Below are 18953 nucleotides of genomic sequence, written 5' to 3' on the forward strand. Positions count from 1 at the left end.
CCGTGCCTTCTCTCTTGGATTCTACTGCCGCTGGACGCTAGCCTGTGGATATTCAAAGAGTGTTTAATCTCAAGAATCCGTCTCCATTACTGGTCATTATCAAGCGGATATCATCAGGGTGGCTAGTAGTACTTAGGTGCTCAGAACGCGGGACCGGGTACTTCACTGATACATCCACAAGTAGTATTCGAGACGCAAAATGACGAACTTGCGATCTCTCCCTGCGCGGGTGCGGAGGGTGTCCTTTTCACGGATATCTGGGAATGGGTTCTCTACCTCGTCGCGGAGTTACTCCTACGCTGATACGCTCCCGAACTTGAAGATCGGGGCGCATACCAGGGTTCTGTTTCAGGGGTTTACAGGTGAGTTAGTCTTTGTATGAGAAATTTTCCGATGAAATATACTAATATGGAGAGTTACAGGCAAACAGGTACAGTGAAAACCACCAGAATCAGTAACCAAGCAGAATAACTAACCGACCAGGCCACTGCCAACGTAAAAGAGTCATTGGCCTGGGGAACGAAGATTGTCGGAGGCGTAAAGCCAGGAGTTGAAGGCGAGCACCTCGGACTTCCTGTGTTCCCCTCCGTGAAAGCGGTACGAATTCCCAACCAATTCTAACTGTACGAGTCAAATACTGATTGAAATAGGCCCAAGAGAAGGCGAAGCCCGATGCATCAGCCATCTACGTACCGGGGAACCAGACAGCGAAGGCAATTGAAGAAGCCATTGAAGCTGAGATTCCTCTCGTCGTGGCCGTGGCGGAGCATGTGCCTATCCATGATATTCTCAGAGTATGATTGCTATTCTACAGTAAAATACACACAGGCCCATGCTGACACCATGCTCCACAGATCCACTCCATGCTTCAGACACAGTCCAAAACGAGACTAGTTGGGGCCAATTGCCCCGGCATCATCTCTGCAATTGGGAAGTGTCGGATAGGATTCCAGCCGTTGCCGTGCTTTTCTCCGGGGAAGATCGGTATCGTTGCCAAATCGGGAACTTTAAGCTATGAGACTGTTGCGTCGACTACACGAGCGGGCCTGGGGCAGAGCCTCTGTATCAGTATGGGTGGGGACGTCTTGGCTGGGACTAATTTCGTCGATGCCCTGAAGATCTTTGAGAATGACCCCGATACGGAGGGTATCATTCTCGTGGGCGAGATTGGTGGAACGGCGGAGATTGACGCAGCAGAATGGATCAAGGACTACAACAGAAGAACAGCGAATCCTAAGTATGTGGCTTAGTCCTCAATCTACTAATTGCTCTGATACTAACTGGAAGACAAGACCGGTCATGGCCTTAGTTGGTGGATTGCACGCTCCCCCAGGACGAATCATGGGCCACGCGGGTGCATGGACTGCGATTGGGGAACCGGATGCAAACGTGAAGTACCAAGCCCTCGAGCGCGCCGGCGCAGTCATGGTTAACCACCCAGAGAAGTTCGGCGAAGGAATGAAGACTCTACTGAATAGTCGACCACGGGTTCAGAACACGACGGTAAGCCTCCACAAGACTTATATCAAACGTGTTGAAGGCACTAACAATATCCCAGTCTACCACCGCCCCAAACCAGAGAAGAAGTCTGCACACAATGAGACGTGTATCCCTACAAAAGAGCCAAAGAGCGTCTCCCTCAAACCAGACCCGGTCCCTCTTCATCAAGCAGTTCCAGGCCCTGGACATGTTGAAGGAAAAGTCCATTTCAGTCAACGAAGCAAACCCCTCAGAATCCGACATCTTTCTAAATCTCACGGTCGATAGAACAGCATTGTCGCCCTGTGTTATAGCTTCAACAGCTGCCGATTTCGAGCCGTTGCACACTGACAAATTCCCTTTCCCCTACGCCAACACAGACTTCAGCTGCAACTCTCCAATCATCAAATCCATTGCTTCTCACCTTAAACTCCCCGACACTACACACGAGAAACTAGCAGAATTAGTCCAAGCACTGTGGCAAATATTCAAAGAAAAAGAAGCCTATCTATTAGAAGTCCGGGTAAACCCATCCCCAGAAGGACTGGAAGTCCGAGGCGCACGTTTCGGCTTCGACGACGCGGCATTCCGAAGCTCAGGACGCCAGAAGGAAGTCCACAGTCTGCGGAACCAGGCAGAAGAAGTGCACGAAGAAGTTGAAGCAGAGAAAGACGGCATAGTCTACGTAAAGTATGTTTCGGTACCAACAACTCGAAATGCAGAACATGGCACTAACACACCATAGATTACAGGGAGAAGGCAGCATCGGAACTCTAGGTACGTCGTGCTACAAATCCAAATAAAAGGCCCCAAACTAACATGAGTAGTCAACGGCGCCGGGCTCGCAATGAACACAGTAGATGCACTCACCATTCACGGCGGCCATTGTGCCAATTTCCTGGATACAGGAGGCAAGGCAACTTCCGAGACGGTCAAGTCATCGTTCCGGATTATACGTCCGACCCACGGGTGAAGGCTATCTTTGTCAATATCTTTGGCGGGCTGACGCGGTGTGATATGATCGCCGAGGGTATTATAATGGCCTTTAGAGACTTGCATATGAGTGTGCCGGTGGTCGTGCGATTGAGGGGGACTAACGAGGAAGAGGGACAGAAAATGGTGAGTGCATGCCGTGATAGATGAGTGTGAGTGGTACTGACTGTAGAAGATCGCTGAGAGTGGGCTTCCGCTTCATGCCTTTGATAGCTTTGAAGGGGCTGCGAAGAAGGTGATCAGCTTAGCGGGGGGAAAGCCATTGAATTAGTGCTGGGATATTGGCGCATAAAGCTTTGTATGTAAATGTGAGAGCTGGGAGGCAGATAGAATACAGTGTGTTGAACAGTAGAGTAGGGCGTTCCCTGCAGGATGCCAATAGTATCTCCTAGCATTGAATATAGCCATTTTTAATCCCATGCGAGAGACGAAAGACCGAAAATTGGGGCTTTATTTTACCATCACTATTTCAACCTGATCACTAATATATACACAAGCATAAGGAGGCAGCGCAGTATTGGTGTTCTGATGGGTACCCAATTTGAGAATGGAAGATATGACAAAGAGAATAAATGACATTATATAAATTAGATACAATTTTTGGTGCCAGACACCTTCATATCGTTTTCCTCTCATCCGCACTGAGCCCAACGATCATGACAGAAGACGATTTGCTTGCTATAGCAACACGATTTCCAAAAGAACATGTACGAACCCTGTATTCTACAGGTAGATATATAAGTTTCTTACTCCCTTCCATGACCCAATTATCATGAACGTATACCCCCTCTCCTACCATCTTATCAGTGCACAAATCGGGGTCAGCACCGAGGATCGAGGCAACTTGGAACTGACCTTCGTTGGTGCGGAGGTACGTTCCATCTTCAGAGAAGACCATAGACTCAACACGACCGTCGATTAAACGTTGGCCGAGGCATGTACCGGTAGAAGTATCCCATAATTTGACGGATTGCTCTGCTGATGCAATCATGTTCTCACTTGGAGAGAATGCAATGGCTGGAGATTTTTCTCCATGGTCCATGGAGTGTATCAGGTTTCCTGTCCGGATGTGCCGAAGCCGAAGTACTGAAGAATCATAGTAGGTCGATGCTATGAAGTCTCCATGAGGTGAGATTTCATTGTCCTTAGTGATATATTCTTCTGTGAATGTGAGGAGCGGTTTTGCCGAGGCCAAGTTCCAGAGATCAATACGACTTGTGTCTTTTCGGTCCTCAGAACATCCGGTTGCCACCAGTTGACTATCGTGCGATATGGCCATGTTTGAGAGTTGCCAAGGGTCCCTTCCAAGTTCAAGCCTTTTTAGAGCCTTCCACGTCGGCACATCCCAGATAACACATAGCCCATTATACGTTCGGTATATTATCGTATGACTGTCGGCTGAGAACCTTACACTCCGAACCTCAGAATCTTCCACCTCTCGCAGACAGTTTATATGCCTTCCTGATTGCGCCTCCCAGAGTCTGATTGTGCCATCCTTGGCGGCGGATGCAACAACAGTACCATTAGGAGAAAAGCCCAGATCAGTAATGGTATCTTGATGTACATTATCAAGCACCTTCGAAACCTTTGATGATCCATTCCAGATCGCAATCTCTTCTGCCCAGCAACCAGAGGCTGCTATAATCTCACAATCTGGCGAAAATGCAAGTGCCTCCAGTAGTCTACTGGAGAATCTGAATAATTCCGTCAAGACCCCCGGGACGAGTGTCCAGATCTCTTTCGGTCCATCGCCCACTGAAGAAGCCGCGAGCTCACCGAATCGTGGGAATGACACCATTCCGCAGTATGGGTCGGGATTTTCTGAGCCACTTATATGGTGTATATTGCTTCTGTATTCATTTGTAGACAAATCCCATACGTTGACTTGACCGTTTGTTGAGAGAATTACGATGTCGTTGCTGTTGGGTGAGAAACCCGCGAACAACGTTTTGTACCCACTGTTGTTATAAGACCGCAAAGTATTTGCAATACAATCCCACAGTTCGATTGTGCCATCCTTGCATGCAATTAGTAAATTCCCTTCAGGGGAGAATTCGATCGTATGGACCCCCGGTTGCCTATGAGTGTGTACAACCGCCACCTGTGAAACATTCCACACGATAACCTCAAAAGCATCCAAAGATGCTATAAATCTGCCATCAGGGGAGATGGAAATCATTGTGCTCCTTTTCTGGGGTATTCCTTGCAGCAGGCTCCCCGATGCTAAGTCCCAAATCTTGATCTCTTCGTTAGATTTAGCTGCGAGCCTTTCACCATTTGACGAAAATACCACCAAGGTTATGGCACTTGAATCTGATTTGAGAAACATTGATCTCCCCGTGTGTGTATTCCAGAGCCGGACGGATCCGGCCTCCGATACGGTTGCTAATTGTTTGCTGTCTGGTGAAAAGGCAGCATCTCGAATGTTACCTTGATCTTCAAGCGATTTCAGGCAAACCCAGGTTGACGTATCCCATAACCGACACACATGTGAATACATATACTTAGATACCACTACCATTAGCCTGCTGTTTGCTGAGAATATTAAGCGTTTGATCACCTCACCGCGAGGCTTTGGGATGGTGTGCAGTAATGGGCTCCAATACTGATGAGCACTTGGCTTCTGAGATATCCAAGCAGGAATCTCTTCTCGAAACTCATATCGAATGATGCTTTCCTGTGGTGCAAAGAGCAAAGCAGATGCGTAAAGTTGCAAAGGAGCTTTCTCATACACTGATCTGAAGCTGACAGCAAACCGTCGTGCATCATGAACCAGTCTCCGCATTTTTGCGTTAGTCTCCAGCTACATCCATTAGCATAAATCCAGCACCGAGGTTACGAGGCATTTACCTGAAGAGTGGTTAGGTTATTTAATATCATGATCGCGATTGGGATGCTTCCCATAACAGTCATAGCTTCGAGCCAGTGAACAAAGTGTGTTCGCAGGAAGTCATAAAGCACCGCGTCATTAGACGCCACAATATCGCTCTGCTGAAGATGGTCCACCCAGTGACTACAGGCATACTGCACCTGCTCGGGAAGGAATTCATGCACGACTGAAGGTTTTATATCTGTCACATGAATACCGGGGTCCTCAAGGCAGCATATATCACGCCGCAGGGTATTAGACATGACCTTCAGGCAGTGTTGGTAAAGGTTGCGATGAGATTGCTTCTCATCGATCCAGAAATGACTATCCTTGCATCGCTGAGAGGCTAGAAGAAAATCCCTGAATGATAGATGTAGCAATTGAATGGGACCATGATCTCCTTGAGGCATTTCCAGGACCGAATAAAGGTGCTCCATAAGCCATCTTGTGTCGCTAAGCTCGACTTCAATAAGCCCGCTTAGGGCTATGATTGAAAGCGGTCTAGATAGAACAAGAATGGGACCAACTACTTGCTTAAATAAGTCGGACATTGCCTGGTCGTTGTCCACTTCTCCAGTAAGCACTATCTGGAGGATTCTAGTGTACATTCCGTCCAGGCTCTCTTTGGCGGTCTCTCCCACATCACCGTCGAGGATCCTCGCTAGGCGATCTTCAATCGTTTTTCTGTTGGCTGTTGAAAGAAATCGACACACTGTGGCTGCATATATGAATAGCCCATCGGCTTTCTCAGCTAGCTGTTCGACCCTCTCCTCTCCAGGCCAGTTCTGCGGGAGATCGTGCTTCCTTCTAATTTCCCACAACCTATATTCAACTAAACGGGTAATATCATCTGCCGTTACTTCTTCTCCATCTAGCCGTCGGATTTTGCACACGGTTTCGTCACGAATACTTTCTGGTATCTCATTGAATCGATAGCGTATATGTGTTTCTGGACGACTAGTAATGAGTACTCGAACTCGGACGGTCTTTAACTCCCGAACTTGACTGAGAAGAGCCAGTATATCGCTGATATCATCCTGATCCTCCCTAGTTCCAGCTTGGCACTCGTCCAATGCATCGAGAACAAAAAGTACTGTCACAGGAAGCGTTGTTTTCAGCATCTTCAGAGGATTGAAGATCAAATGTTTCCACTGAGCATCTAATGATTGTGCATGAGTGGCATGATGGCTGCGAATACCATCACATAAGGATTGCTGAATTTCCGGTAGAACCTCGACTAGGCCTCTTGCTAAGGTGGGAAAGAGTTTCCTAGGATTTCTACAGTCCTCATCCCTATGGTCGAAGAAAAAGCTACCACCGAGACACGCCTCACTGGGTAGGGTTCCCTGGCCTAATAAAGATGTTCCATTGTAGAATGCAGCAGCCACGGTTCGGGCAATTGTAGACTTGCCAGTACCGGCCATACCCTGGAGCCACAGAATAGGTTCTCCCTCGGCATCATTGCTCCAATTTTGAACAAGTTGAAGTAAAGGCACCTGAGTACCGACAAGACATGTTTCTCTAGCTTGTTCATATGAGCCAAAGGCAGCGCGCGTAACTGGATGGAGGGTGTCTAGTTGATCTTGAGATGCTTGGGTCTAGAGTTATAATGAATTAAGTTATGACTTGTAGATAGTCGACCTCGGGACACTATGTATCTTACGTTGATGGTGCCAAGGACAATGTTCAACCGCCCTTCGACCTCGCGTTTCATTGAGAAAAGCTCGGCATGGATCTCCTGGACCGTTTTCTTTGACCAATCCCCTAATAATTCTTCGATCGATTTGTCGGTGTGTTTGATTTCCGTAAGCATTTCCTTCCAGTCATCAGCGGTCGCAATATCTCTCATGTACTGGATAAGTCCAAAGCGAGAGAGTTGCTTCGTCAGTCGGATCTGGTACTCCAATACTTGACAGTATAAAGTAATAGTCCTTTCTCTGAGCCGACGGCCAACCTTGGATCCATCCTCAGGAGTACTATATCATGACCTTAGAATATGACTTTTAACTTTATTACCAGGTAGATCATGCCATATTGACATTGAACGGTGGAGCAAACCATATATGTACCTTTTACCCAGGGGATCCATAAACATTCGGGCATGTGAGCTCTGGATAACCTGATATCGGACCAAAAGATCTGAAATAAACTCGAGTCCTGCCACAGCATCTTCACGCTGGGTAAATGGTTTCAAGAACAGCTTAAATATGGTTTTAGTGTTATGCCATGAGAGACAAAGTGAAAAGGAATCGCTTACTGGGAGCACCATCACGACCCCAGCCCATGCAAGCGCAGCATGGGGCTCCGCGCTAATTGCTGCTGTAACGAAGTCTTTTGCATAGAGAATGCCATGAACAGTACGACGAACATAATCCCCAATAACACTTTGTCTACTTCTTCTCGGAATATCAAATCGACCTTGTTCCATATCCTGGAGTCTACAGAAAACAAGGTCTTGGAGTCTCTTTTGTCGATCTGTTTTTTCCTGCTTAGTCGGAGATCTTTCAACCATCTGATAGGTCTCAGTAGCCAGCAAGACCTTCTCATATGATTCGATTAAACTAGCATTATCGTTGTGGAGCTTCTTATATGCCTCACTCCACAGATTTTTCATCATCTGTTCTCCCAGTCTCGCAATGTTCGCTTCGTCTTGCCGTTCTTCCTCCCCTTTAACCGGGGCCATTTGCGTAGTCTTATTTGACTCTGCTGAGATCCTTACTTTTCCTTCGTTGGTACCAGGTTCATCATTATGCTCTGTGTGACTCAAGCATTGCCGAGTATTTGCTATTTCTTGATCGAATATGGTGGGATCTGTTTCTGCATCTTTGTTTTTATTGCGATTTGAGGTTCTCAACCATGGTATCGAGCGATGACGCCTTGAACCACTGCTTTGTAACCGGGCGTCTGATGACTCCAAACGAGTGTCATGTCCATGAAAGATAGTAAGTCTTGCGGGATCTGCGTCTGTGCTCGCTTTCTCACGGGAACGGCGAAAGCCCAATAGCAGCCGGAGGCGACGGTTCTTTGGCATAATGGCATTAAGCTGGACAGATATAAGCCTGATTCTAACAAAAGAAGCAGCTCATAGTACACTATGAGCAAAGATTGATGCCCCGAAGCTTTCTTAGCCTCGCAATTGTGGGCCGATCATAAGGAAAGTAGTTAGAAGAGCTGGTGCTTGTCGCAGAGGAGAGGAATACACATCCTTGAAAGGCCCCAGACATCCATGAGGGGTTTCACTGTTTGCTTGACGTGTCAGCTCAGCCTAGCTCCCCGTGCGTAGTATACTACCCCACCTTTCCCCCTTGTCTGCCCTCTCAGCTCTGTTTGCGAAATCACACTGCAGGCTACCCTGTCACAGTCTATAATGGGTACATATCTCCACAGGATGAGGGAAGACCAATCCTGCATAGCGGACAAAACCAAAAAATATTGAGGACGAATTAAGTTTGTATATCTTGGCCCTTGACCCCAATTCTGAATCAAATAAAAAGCTAGGGTTGCATTTCCGTATGCGCTAGTGGAGCTGGGCATGTGTCTAGCCGCTGCGCCGTCGGATATTTAAATATGGACGACAAATGACTGCTTGTCTTTTTCACTAAGAAGAAGCATCCCGGTAGCGGAATGTCTGCCCACGTAGATATCTGGATGCTTACTTCCGAGTTCTTCCCTTGAGAGCTCCAATACGGTACAACGCCGACTTGATCACCCAAGCCGTGGGAAAGCAGCCCTGTGCTTGATGAAACTAAAGTCAAAAATTATTAGTAAAAGGAGTTGTTTGAGATTGGCATACTGGCTCAGGTTGACCTGATTACTAGCATCGAAAGCCTGGAAATTGACGGTTACACTTTTCTCAAGGGTTCCCTATCAGGTGACAGCTGTTGTATGTCTTTTTGGAGTCTGCAACCTGCCTTGTTGGGGTTTCTGTCCAACACTCTGATAGTCTAAACAGCTAATGGCCGGTGCTGACGATTTTAGTATATCAAGACCTCCAACGGTCTTCCAACACTTTTCCTTTCAGGCTGAATCATTTCTTCATTAAAAACCTCGAGTGAATTGTCTTCTGCTCTTGACTGTATCTTTTCAAGAGTCGCGCGAGTAACCATATAATGGTGTCTAGATCAGGGCTGCTTATGCGCGAGCTTACTCTGGTTAATGGATTAGTAGAATCGCTGAGGTCATCCATTTTGCTCAATGCCTTTGATATGCACAAAAGACCTAGGCATATAATGGAGTCATCGGCCATCAATAGATTATTGGTTGGCAGAAGAATTACCAGTCTCAAACCATTGAGCCTCTGTAGATGATAGAGGGCGTGTGATAAGAAATCGATGATTTTTGACTATTGTTGACTGAGTTTCTTTCTATCACCTGGAAAATTGGCAGGTATTGTAGAGACAGAGTGGGATACTGAACCCCCAAGTTTGGTCAAGAGTCTCCATCCTTTTCTATCGCTTATCCTTTCAGAGCGCTGGGAGATCCCCCCACGTAGAGTCAGTTGATTCGAGGTGATCCTTGCTCAGAATCTACCTGGCAGTGAGTGGAGTACTCGGGCTGATGTAGAGTCTGGGCTACTGGACGGCCATCTCTAAAGGATCTGTAAGTTCATTTGATCGGCACCGGTTGCCTTCTATTGGCTTCATGGTTTAATTCACGTCATGAGCACTTAGTGCGATGGATTAGTAGCGTATCGATGCCGTGTTGGTAGGTGGAGAGTATTTGTTGGGATTAGGTACATAGAAGAGGGGTATAGATATGTAGGGAAAGAGCAAGCTAAGGGTATCATGATGCAGGGCCCATGTGACGTGATTATACAACGTTAAGCAGCTTCTAAAGGAGGACGGGAAAGAAAAACAAAGAAATAAGAAAAACAAAGAAATAAGAAAAACAAAGAGAATTACCGAAACAATAAAAAACAGGTGACAATTGTTCAAGCCAAGAATGTATATCCAAACACCTGGATGATCATGATTTTAATTTTTAGTAAAATAGATTATGATTATGCAGCAGCATACGCACACCGAAGGAGCGAACCCCCGCGATCGGCGCCCCGCTGTTTCATGGTTCGGCATTGACAGCCACGTCCTTTCCTTTCCACCCCTCCTGATTCCTCATCACAATACTTGAATTTAAAAAAAACTATCCTCAATCCCCTCAATTGCTTTTCTTCCCTAAAACCACTATCCTCATCCAATCCACCATAAACCCTCCGCAACAATGACAACCAAGGCCACGTATGTCCAAACATCCCTCTCTTCCCTTCCCCACCATGCATATACCCCTCCATCCCCAGCCGGCAGTCACTAACATAACGATCAAAAGAAACATCACCTTCCACGCCAGCGCCTTGACGCGCAGCGAACGTAGCGAAGTCCGCAACCAACGCGGTCTCACGATTTGGCTCACTGGTCTCTCCGCCTCGGGCAAGTCCACCATTGCCGTCGAGCTCGAGCACCAGCTCCTCCGAGACCGGGGCGTCCACGCCTATCGTCTCGACGGTGACAACGTTCGCTTCGGGCTTAATAAGGATCTCGGCTTCAGCGAGAAGGACCGCACCGAGAATATCCGTCGCATCGCAGAGGTCGCCAAGCTCTTCGCCGACAGCGCCTCCATCGCCATCACATCGTTCATCTCGCCCAACCGTGCAGACCGTGATACCGCGCGCCAACTGCATCAAGTTCCCACCCCGGGCGAGGAGACTGGTTTGCCCTTCGTTGAGGTCTTCGTTGATGTCCCCATTGCGGTTGCCGAGGAGCGTGACCCCAAGGGTCTTTATAAGTTGGCTAGGCAGGGTAAGATTCCGGAATTCACCGGTATCAGTGCGCCTTATGAGAAGCCTGAGAAGCCCGAGGTGCATATTCATAACCATGATTTGCCAGTCCAGGATGCTGTGAAGCAGATTGTGGATTACTTGGATGCCCAGGGTTACTTGCCTCCTAAGAAGGAGTAGATGATCGTTTTTGTGTTTCGTTTTTCGTTGTATGTGGGTTTGTTCTTGTGGATATTTGCGGACTAGATTTGTTAGATCGGTGATCTATACATAGAATTTTACACCTTTTTTGGGTCTTCGATTGTGTTTCGTTCAGATAGTCAAGATATGATGCGAAGCAAGTAAGCAAAGTATATACGCTACAAAACAAGGTATCAAGTGTACCGTACCCAGACAGATATCCACAGGATCTTGTCCCCCTAATTGAGCTCGAACTCATAGTACACGTATGCTGTGTATTCACCGCCTCCCTCGTGTACTTCGCTCGGGTCGTCTTTCTTGACCCGACCCTTCTTGTCCCGTCCGAACGCATTCCCGGCGAGGTAAGAGTACTTCTCATCCAGGTTGTGTTTCGCCTTGTCAGCTTGCTTGGAACCCGGTGTCTACATCATGTTAGCCCTAAACCGTAAAGACCATGAGCTGTAGATACATACCCGGATAAGAGTGCAAACGAAGTCAAGAGGAAGACCGTAGCGTAGAACGGTCTCAACAAAGACACGGAGAACGAGAACATGGATCCAGACCATGACGGCCTCGCTCCAGGCTGTCCGCCCGAGCCGCAGTGTCTCGCCCCAGAGTTTGCGCTCGTCGCCGCCTACGCGCTCGACTTCTCTGCGCTCCTCCTCCTTTCCACCTTCCACGTACTTGAACTCACGAGGAATCCACTTGTGTTCACGGGCCTTGTGGACAAACTCCAAGCTGTGTTTCTTGAACGTCGTGACCGCATACAGCGTGAACTCGTCATCCGAAGCGACAAACGTCGCAGACCGGGGTACCACCATGGGCGACACGGTTTCGTACGTCTTGAGGAACTCTTTAACCTGTTGAGCTGGGACGGCAACAAGATGTGTCTCGAGGTATTCTGAATTCTGGACTACACTCCGGGGGTCGACAACTGATGCGAGGGACTTTGTGGCCAGGTTACCTCTACAATAGACGTCAGTATCCCGTTAGTATAGATTAGGGGAATATCGCACGTTTGCTTTCGTTGGAGAGTGGCCAGGGTGGTCTTGACTTGATTGTACTGGGAGTACTTCGACCTGATGTCATTGTCGATGCTGGCAGCTTCCTATTCACAGTTAGACACCCCAAGCGACCAGTTGGACAATTTTTAGGGGCATACCTTCTGGAGAAGGTCGATAAGCTCACCCAAAGACTTATCGGCCCTATACTTGACTTTGTTCCACGTAAAGGTCCGCAGGTACTGATCCACCGGCTCTAATGACACAACGTTAACACCTTGTTCAATGGCGGGCCGCCTGTCCGGAGCAAAGCATACTGTCATTCACAGCCTTCATCTTGCTGATTTGCGATTCGTCACCCTCCAAGATATTCTTCAGCGCATCGCTGACCTTCGATACAACAACCTGGCAGGCGGTCTCGAGTTTGGCCAGCTCATCGGCCTGCTGTACTAAGGCGTCTAATGTACCGATTTTGAACTCGGGAATAGGGAACGGGGCGACCGATCCATTTTCCGGTGTGACGGTGGCAGAGACAGCGTCGAGAGCGTCGTCGCGGTGGTTAGACGGGGTGATGGAAGTGGGGAAGGACACGAGGATGTACTTGGTCGGTTTGGACATGGTGACGAAAAATCCCAGTTGTACAGGCGATAAGGGGGTTTGATCGAGTAGAAGGTAATGACCTGTTGCCACGCTCAGCAAGCGGGCATGAGGCAGTCGAATGGAGAAGCGGACAAGGAGGAGGGAGGTTGGGAAGTCTGGCCGCCGGTCGGTGTCGTGAAGTTAAGGTGTTGGAGAGCTTCCCAGCTGCGGATCCCGGGAGGCGGTCGGCGGCCAGTTAAGGTCACGCCTATTGATATACTAAATTGGCGTATGTTTACACCTTGTCGATGAGTAAAATCAGTCCCAACTTTTCGCTTTAGTGTGCAGTATCTTATATTTTGCCTTTTCGCATGTGTGGCCTAAAGCCATTCCGGTCGATCCTGTCCTCGAGGAAGAAGTATTGTTCAATTAAAACATACATGAATTGCCCTGTTCGCATACTGCTGGGCTACGTCTAAGAACTAACCAAACTAAATACTATACAGTCACTATATACAGTTTCACTGAAACAAACCAGTCTCCAACCGTCTGTACGCCTATCCAATAAATGCATATGTCACGTTATTTAGATTTCCAGAAATCGACTCGATCTCAAGATAACGGAAGCTCTAGTTAGTGATATTGTATAAACTCGACATGGCCTGAGAAGAAAGGATATTAGCTTCTGGTCTTGATTTGTTTGGACTGATAAACATACCGCAGCTTGTTTGGGCTCTATAAACAAGGCCTTTGCCTCGACCAAAACCGCGGGCTCCTCACCCTCCTTCGGCAGAGTCTCAATGCGCGCCTCCACCCAGGCTTTACGACCCTCGACCTTCACGGTCTCAGCCCGCAGAACAGCATAGGCTTCCGCCATAGCAGGGCGCCGGTAGTCGATGTTTAGATTGGCCGTTACGCCCACCTTATTCGGCAGAGCGGGGAAGCAGCACCGTGCCATCGCCTCGTCCAACAGTGTGGCCAGAAGGCCGCCGTGGACAATTCCCAAGTGACCACTGATGGCAGAGCCGAGGTAGAAGATTGAAACCAGGCTCTTTCCGTCCTTCTCGGAAAACACGCGCGGCGGAACAACAATTCGATCTGGACCCGAAAGGGTGCCCGCCGTCAGATGGCGGTCGCGCAGTTCAGCGGGGATTTTCAAATGCGGCCGGGACTCGGTGAAGGCGGGGTTTTCTCGCAGTGCCACAGCTATTGGATGGTTACGGATGAATTCGTCGACCTCTTGCGAGAACTGGTCGGGGGGGACGAATGCAGTGAGGGTTTCCTCATCTGTCCGCAGAGTGACCGTCATCATGCGAGAAACGGTTTTTTGGGTTTGGTAAACGAGTCCAGCTGTGAAGGCTATTAATGCAATGGATGTAAAGCCCACGAATCGACGTAGACGGGACCGAGGCTTAGATGTCTGAGGAGGAACTGGTGATGCAGCTTCTGAAGCAGGGATAGAGTGATTAGCAGTGAAATCTGGGGTGGAGGTAGGATGGAGTACCAGAAGAATAGAGTCGCTGAGAAAGATTTCGAGGTAGGGAAACCTTCCTAGGGCTATGCAGGAACCATTGGGCTTTTATAGGACCGTTCGACTTGAGACAGAGCTTGGTCGTGGTGGGGACAGCCCGAAAGAAGGAAGAGGATGGGACTCGCGGCATGGCGACAATGAGATCTAGGCTTGCACCCCAGGATGGCAAAAAAAAAAAAAATGAGTTCGACAGAAGGGTTCTCCGCCACAAAACAGCCCTGAGAGGAGCTCGATTGATATTTCGGGCGCTCCCGGTGGAATTCGTCCGCTTCTCTGTCACCCCAACTGAGTGGTGAAGGATGCAACTCTCAACATGGCCTGAAGATTGAGTGTCTAGGAGGCCTTCTGATTGGCGGTAGGGGCAGCGGATCTCTGGACTTTAAACCTCGGCTCATCTTGAAACTCTTTGTTTATTAAATCACCACCGACAATCCTCGGTCTTGCGCCGAAGTCATGCGAAACTGTTGAGGCTCAGTCACGACACGGGTGATTAATTAACGAGTTGTCTGCATAAGTTTTTTTTATGTATGTGACAGTCCGGAAAGCGTTCGGTCCGTCTGCGAGAACCCTCGAACATGGACATAACAAACCGTTTCGCGATAAGGGTCACCCAAGTGGAACCAAATTGGAAGATCATCTGAGACAGATCATCGCCTTTCTGTGGCCCCATGATGGCTGTTTATATTATCACAACTATTGAACGTAAATGAACTTTTAGCGCCACATCCTGCGTGACACCGAACTGATCACAGCCCGAACCATTCAGAGGCATCGAACGTATCCTAGTGCATTGATCAACAGGGGTATACATATTGTTGAAATTAAGGACAGAATGCCTGTCGCCGATATTTATACGTACGGGGACCATGCACAGTACTCACCTGCCCCTACTATGGGGTAGAATCATGGGCCTTCCCCTGGAGTCCATGACCCCGTGGATGGCATGCATAAAGTACCTCCCACCCAGCATGCCAGGAAGGAGCATTCCTGATGGTCAATAGTCATCCCCCTGATCCCATAACTGACTACCCTCGTTATTGTCAAGACAGATTCCTTTGATTTGTTGTAAACTGTTAGAATAGTTGTTATCAATGGCGTCTTCTGTTCTCTGGTCGATCTTTATCGCTACTCCTCTTGCCCTGGGCTACACAAACCCTCGCTCTGTTCCAATTCCTGAAGACTACGATGTACTGCAATATGTTGACCCGCTTATCGGAAGTGCGAACGGAGGTATAAAAATTTCCAATCAGGTCTCAATAACAAAACATTGTGATTGGCATCTGATTACCCGTATTCTTTAGGGAACGTCTTCGCCGGCGCGTCACTTCCCTATGGGATGGCGAAGGCTGTTGCCGATACAGACTCTGTGAACAACCAGGGCGGCTTCGCATACGACGGGAGTAACATCACAGGGTTTTCCAGTCTGCATGATTCAGGTACTGGAGGTCAACCGTCGCTCGGGAACTTCCCCATATTCCCATATGTGAGCTGCAAGGATGACGATGTCAATGGCTGTGTGTATCCCAAGAAACAGCGCAAGACGCGCTACAATCCCGGGTCTGTCTCTGCGAGTCCGGGTTACTTTGCATTGACTATGGCCTCGGGGATTCAGGTAGACATGACTGTATCCCACCATGCATCTCTCTTCCGGTTTCGGTTCCCAGCAGATCGCGAAGCAAAGCCCCTTATCCTGTTGGATCTTAGTGACTTGTCCGACACGCGACAGGACAATGGAACTATTTCCGTAGATGCTGACACGGGGCGGATGGTTGGCCATGCTCGCTTTTTACCCAGCTTTGGAAGCGGATCCTACACCCCGTACTTCTGCGTTGACTTTCACAGTGCCTCTGGTGTCAGAGATAATGGTATATTCGTCAATTCGCGAGCGAGTACGGAGGTAAAGAACCTCACGATCTCACGGAGCATAAATGGTTATCCTCTACCGGTTGGTTCAGGCATCGAACCTGTTAGTGCCAGATACAACTAACGAGTGTAGGGAGGTGCTTTCGTTCGATTTAACTCATCGGCCGATGATACGGTTCTAGCCCGGATCGGCCTTAGCTTCATCAGTAGTGAACAAGCTTGCAGCAACGCTGAGTCTGAAATCCCTAACTTTGACTTCAATGCGACACATTCTGCCGCGGTGGATTCGTGGACAAAGAAGCTTGCTCCCATTCGAGTATCGAGAAATGGTGTCAATTCTTCCTTCCTGTCCACGTTTTATAGTGGAATATACCGTACCATGATCAATCCGCAGGACTACACCGGGGAGAACCCGCTTTGGAAGAGCACAGAGCCATATTTTGACTCTTTCTACTGGTATGCGCACCATCCATTCGTAGAGCTCCTCTCTGATATGTGATAGTCTCTGGGATTCGTTTCGGTCTCAGTTGCCATTTTTGACCATCTTCGATCCTGAATCGCTGGCTCGGATGATTCGATCGTTGATTGATACCCAGAAACATCTGGGCTGGCTTCCAGACTGCCGCATGTCGCTCTGCAAAGGTGCGGAACTATAGCCCTATTAATAGAAGCGGACTGACGGGTCTAGGTTACACCCAAGGTGGTTCAAACGCGGACGTTGTCCTTGCCGATGCATACCTCAAGGGAATTTCTGATGCAATCGAGTGGCAGGCAGGCTACTCCGCCGTCCAGAAGGATGCTGAAGAAGAACCGTATGACTGGTCGAACGAAGGACGTGGTGGCCTGGACAGTTGGAAATCGCTGAACTACATTCCAGTAGAGGATTTTGACTACAAGGGCTTTGGAACGATGACGCGGAGCGTCTCCCGCACACTGGAATACTCTTATAATGACTTCACTATTGCACAAATGGCCCGTGGGCTCGGAAAGAAGGGCGACGCTGAGAAATACGAAGCTACTTCTCGATTCTGGCAGAATCTGTTTCGCGACGACCAGGCCTCATTCATAAACGGAACCGATACCGGATTCAAAGGCTTCTTTCAACCCAAGTACCTGAATGGTACCTGGGGTTATCAGGTTTGTCCCCATGTCCTAGTTTCCATGAGAGTATTTACGTCTAATTAACGAAAGGATCCTATCACCTGTTCCAGCATTGACACGAGCGGGAGAGCTTGCTCGCTTCAAAACAATGCAGCCGAAACATTTGAGGACAGCATATGGGAGTATCAATTGTAGGTGAAAGCTAGCCAAACGATTCAACTAATCCACACTAACTCTCCAGCTTCGTCCCTCATGACATGGCCGCTCTCATCAGCCGCCTCGGAGGCCCATCCCAATTCGTCCGTCGCCTCGACTATCTTCATGATACGGGCATTACGTACATCGGCAATGAGCCCTCTTTCCTAACCGTCTTCCAGTACCACTACGGCGGCCGTCCCGGCAAATCCACCTCCCGCGCCCACTTCTACGTCCCCAAATATTTCAACGCAAACCCAACCGGACTACCCGGCAATGACGACTCCGGCGCCATGGGTTCCTTCGTCGCCATGACCATGATGGGTCTCTTCCCGAACCCGGGACAAAATGTGTACCTGATCTCGGCTCCCTTCTTCGAGTCTGTTCGCATCACCTCGCCGCTGACGGGACGGACCGCCACGATCCGTGCCGTTAACTTCGATCCTGCGTACAAGAACATTTACATCCAATCTGCGACGTTGGATGGAAAGCCTTATACCAAGAACTGGGTGGGACATGACTTTTTCACTGAGGGACGGGAGTTGGTGCTTGTGTTGGGAAGGAATGAGAGCCACTGGGGCACTGGAGAGGAGGATCTGCCGCCGTCTCTGTCAACAAGGGGTGCTCTTATTGATTAAGCTCAAGGGTATGAACCGGCGTTAATGGTAATTATGAGAGCTGGTTTAATTATACTAGCTATGGCAATACTTGTAGTCTTGAGTTTGTAATATAAAGTTACTCCTCTCAGAGCAAGATGGACATTACTGACCTCCTAGACTAGCAAGTAAACTACGTACCCAACTAAACATTCCCTAGGTAAAGACTACACAATCCTACCGCAAACCAAGAACAAGCCCACTCATGAAGCTTTCTAAATTCTTTTATTCATTCGTTGAGAATCAATCAAACACCCAGCCGAGACGGGGCATCCAATTCGAGACGAGTTGATAGCAGTCTCGTACAAATGCAATGAAAAGGGGAATCGTAATATCTACAGTACATCACGGCATGAAGCAATTCAATAAAAGACAAAGGAACAAAAACAACAACCACAAAAGCCTAAAAGCCAGAATAACAGAGCTCAACCCTAGTACGAGATCTAGGCCTTAGCCACGATAGAACTTGCTCTCAACCCAGGGCATACCGGTAACGGTAGCCTTGCGGAGCTTGTTCCGGACCAAAATGCCAACCTCGGTGCCCTTCTTGTGGAGACCTTGCTTGACGTAGCCCATGGCGATGTTGGTACCGCCGAGGGTAGGGCTGGGGAGACCGGAGGTGATGATGCCGACGGGAGTGCGGGATTCGTCGTTAATATCGACGATGACGGCACCCTCACGGGCGGGGGAACCCTTCTCGACGGTGAAGCCTACGCGACGCTGGGAGAGGGTTTTG

General features: G+C 48.7%; 7 protein-coding genes across 7 annotated transcripts; 3 read left to right on the top strand and 4 right to left on the bottom strand.

Annotated features, from left to right (window-relative positions):
- Nucleotides 1-199: 199 nt before the first annotated feature.
- Nucleotides 200-2743, top strand: ANOM_007130 (putative succinyl-CoA synthetase subunit alpha; the record flags this gene model as incomplete). Its single annotated transcript, XM_015552386.1, has 11 exons — nt 200-362; nt 423-430; nt 484-597; nt 651-794; nt 855-1237; nt 1293-1503; nt 1559-2169; nt 2225-2256; nt 2307-2448; nt 2529-2598; nt 2648-2743. The coding sequence occupies 11 exons, from the start codon at nt 200-202 to the stop codon at nt 2741-2743; spliced, it is 1974 nt and encodes a 657-aa protein (XP_015405224.1).
- Nucleotides 2744-3088: 345 nt separating this feature from the next.
- Nucleotides 3089-8372, bottom strand: ANOM_007131 (uncharacterized protein; the record flags this gene model as incomplete). The annotated part of the gene is made up of 5 exons (XM_015552387.1): nt 3089-5275; nt 5323-6939; nt 7005-7317; nt 7411-7541; nt 7599-8372. 5 exons carry the CDS (start codon nt 8370-8372, stop codon nt 3089-3091), a joined length of 5022 nt encoding a protein of 1673 aa, XP_015405225.1.
- Nucleotides 8373-10558: 2186 nt separating this feature from the next.
- On the top strand, nt 10559-11291 carry ANOM_007132 (adenylyl-sulfate kinase; the record flags this gene model as incomplete). Its single annotated transcript, XM_015552388.1, has 2 exons — nt 10559-10575; nt 10664-11291. 2 exons carry the CDS (start codon nt 10559-10561, stop codon nt 11289-11291), a joined length of 645 nt encoding a protein of 214 aa, XP_015405222.1.
- Nucleotides 11292-11325: 34 nt separating this feature from the next.
- On the bottom strand, nt 11326-12910 carry ANOM_007133 (H(+)-transporting V1 sector ATPase subunit C; the record flags this gene model as incomplete). The annotated part of the gene is made up of 5 exons (XM_015552389.1): nt 11326-11713; nt 11765-12257; nt 12308-12399; nt 12454-12548; nt 12610-12910. 5 exons carry the CDS (start codon nt 12908-12910, stop codon nt 11531-11533), a joined length of 1164 nt encoding a protein of 387 aa, XP_015405223.1. The 3' UTR covers nt 11326-11530.
- A 485-nt stretch (nt 12911-13395) lies between these two features.
- Nucleotides 13396-14532, bottom strand: ANOM_007134 (PaaI family thioesterase; the record flags this gene model as incomplete). Its single annotated transcript, XM_015552390.1, has 3 exons — nt 13396-13533; nt 13590-14317; nt 14376-14532. 3 exons carry the CDS (start codon nt 14530-14532, stop codon nt 13501-13503), a joined length of 918 nt encoding a protein of 305 aa, XP_015405220.1. The 3' UTR covers nt 13396-13500.
- A 961-nt stretch (nt 14533-15493) lies between these two features.
- On the top strand, nt 15494-18199 carry ANOM_007135 (glycoside hydrolase family 92 protein; the record flags this gene model as incomplete). Its single annotated transcript, XM_015552391.1, has 7 exons — nt 15494-15632; nt 15704-16347; nt 16399-16721; nt 16768-16907; nt 16954-17402; nt 17457-17557; nt 17608-18199. 7 exons carry the CDS (start codon nt 15494-15496, stop codon nt 18197-18199), a joined length of 2388 nt encoding a protein of 795 aa, XP_015405221.1.
- A 468-nt stretch (nt 18200-18667) lies between these two features.
- Nucleotides 18668-18937, bottom strand: ANOM_007136 (glycine cleavage system T protein; the record flags this gene model as incomplete). Its single annotated transcript, XM_015552392.1, has 1 exon — nt 18668-18937. A coding segment is annotated over one exon (270 nt), but the record flags the coding sequence as incomplete, so codon positions are not given.
- Between the last annotated feature and the right edge of the window lie 16 nt (nt 18938-18953).

This window comes from Aspergillus nomiae (assembly GCF_001204775.2).
Source record: "Aspergillus nomiae NRRL 13137 chromosome Unknown contig00216, whole genome shotgun sequence".
Taxonomy (NCBI): domain Eukaryota; kingdom Fungi; phylum Ascomycota; class Eurotiomycetes; order Eurotiales; family Aspergillaceae; genus Aspergillus; species Aspergillus nomiae.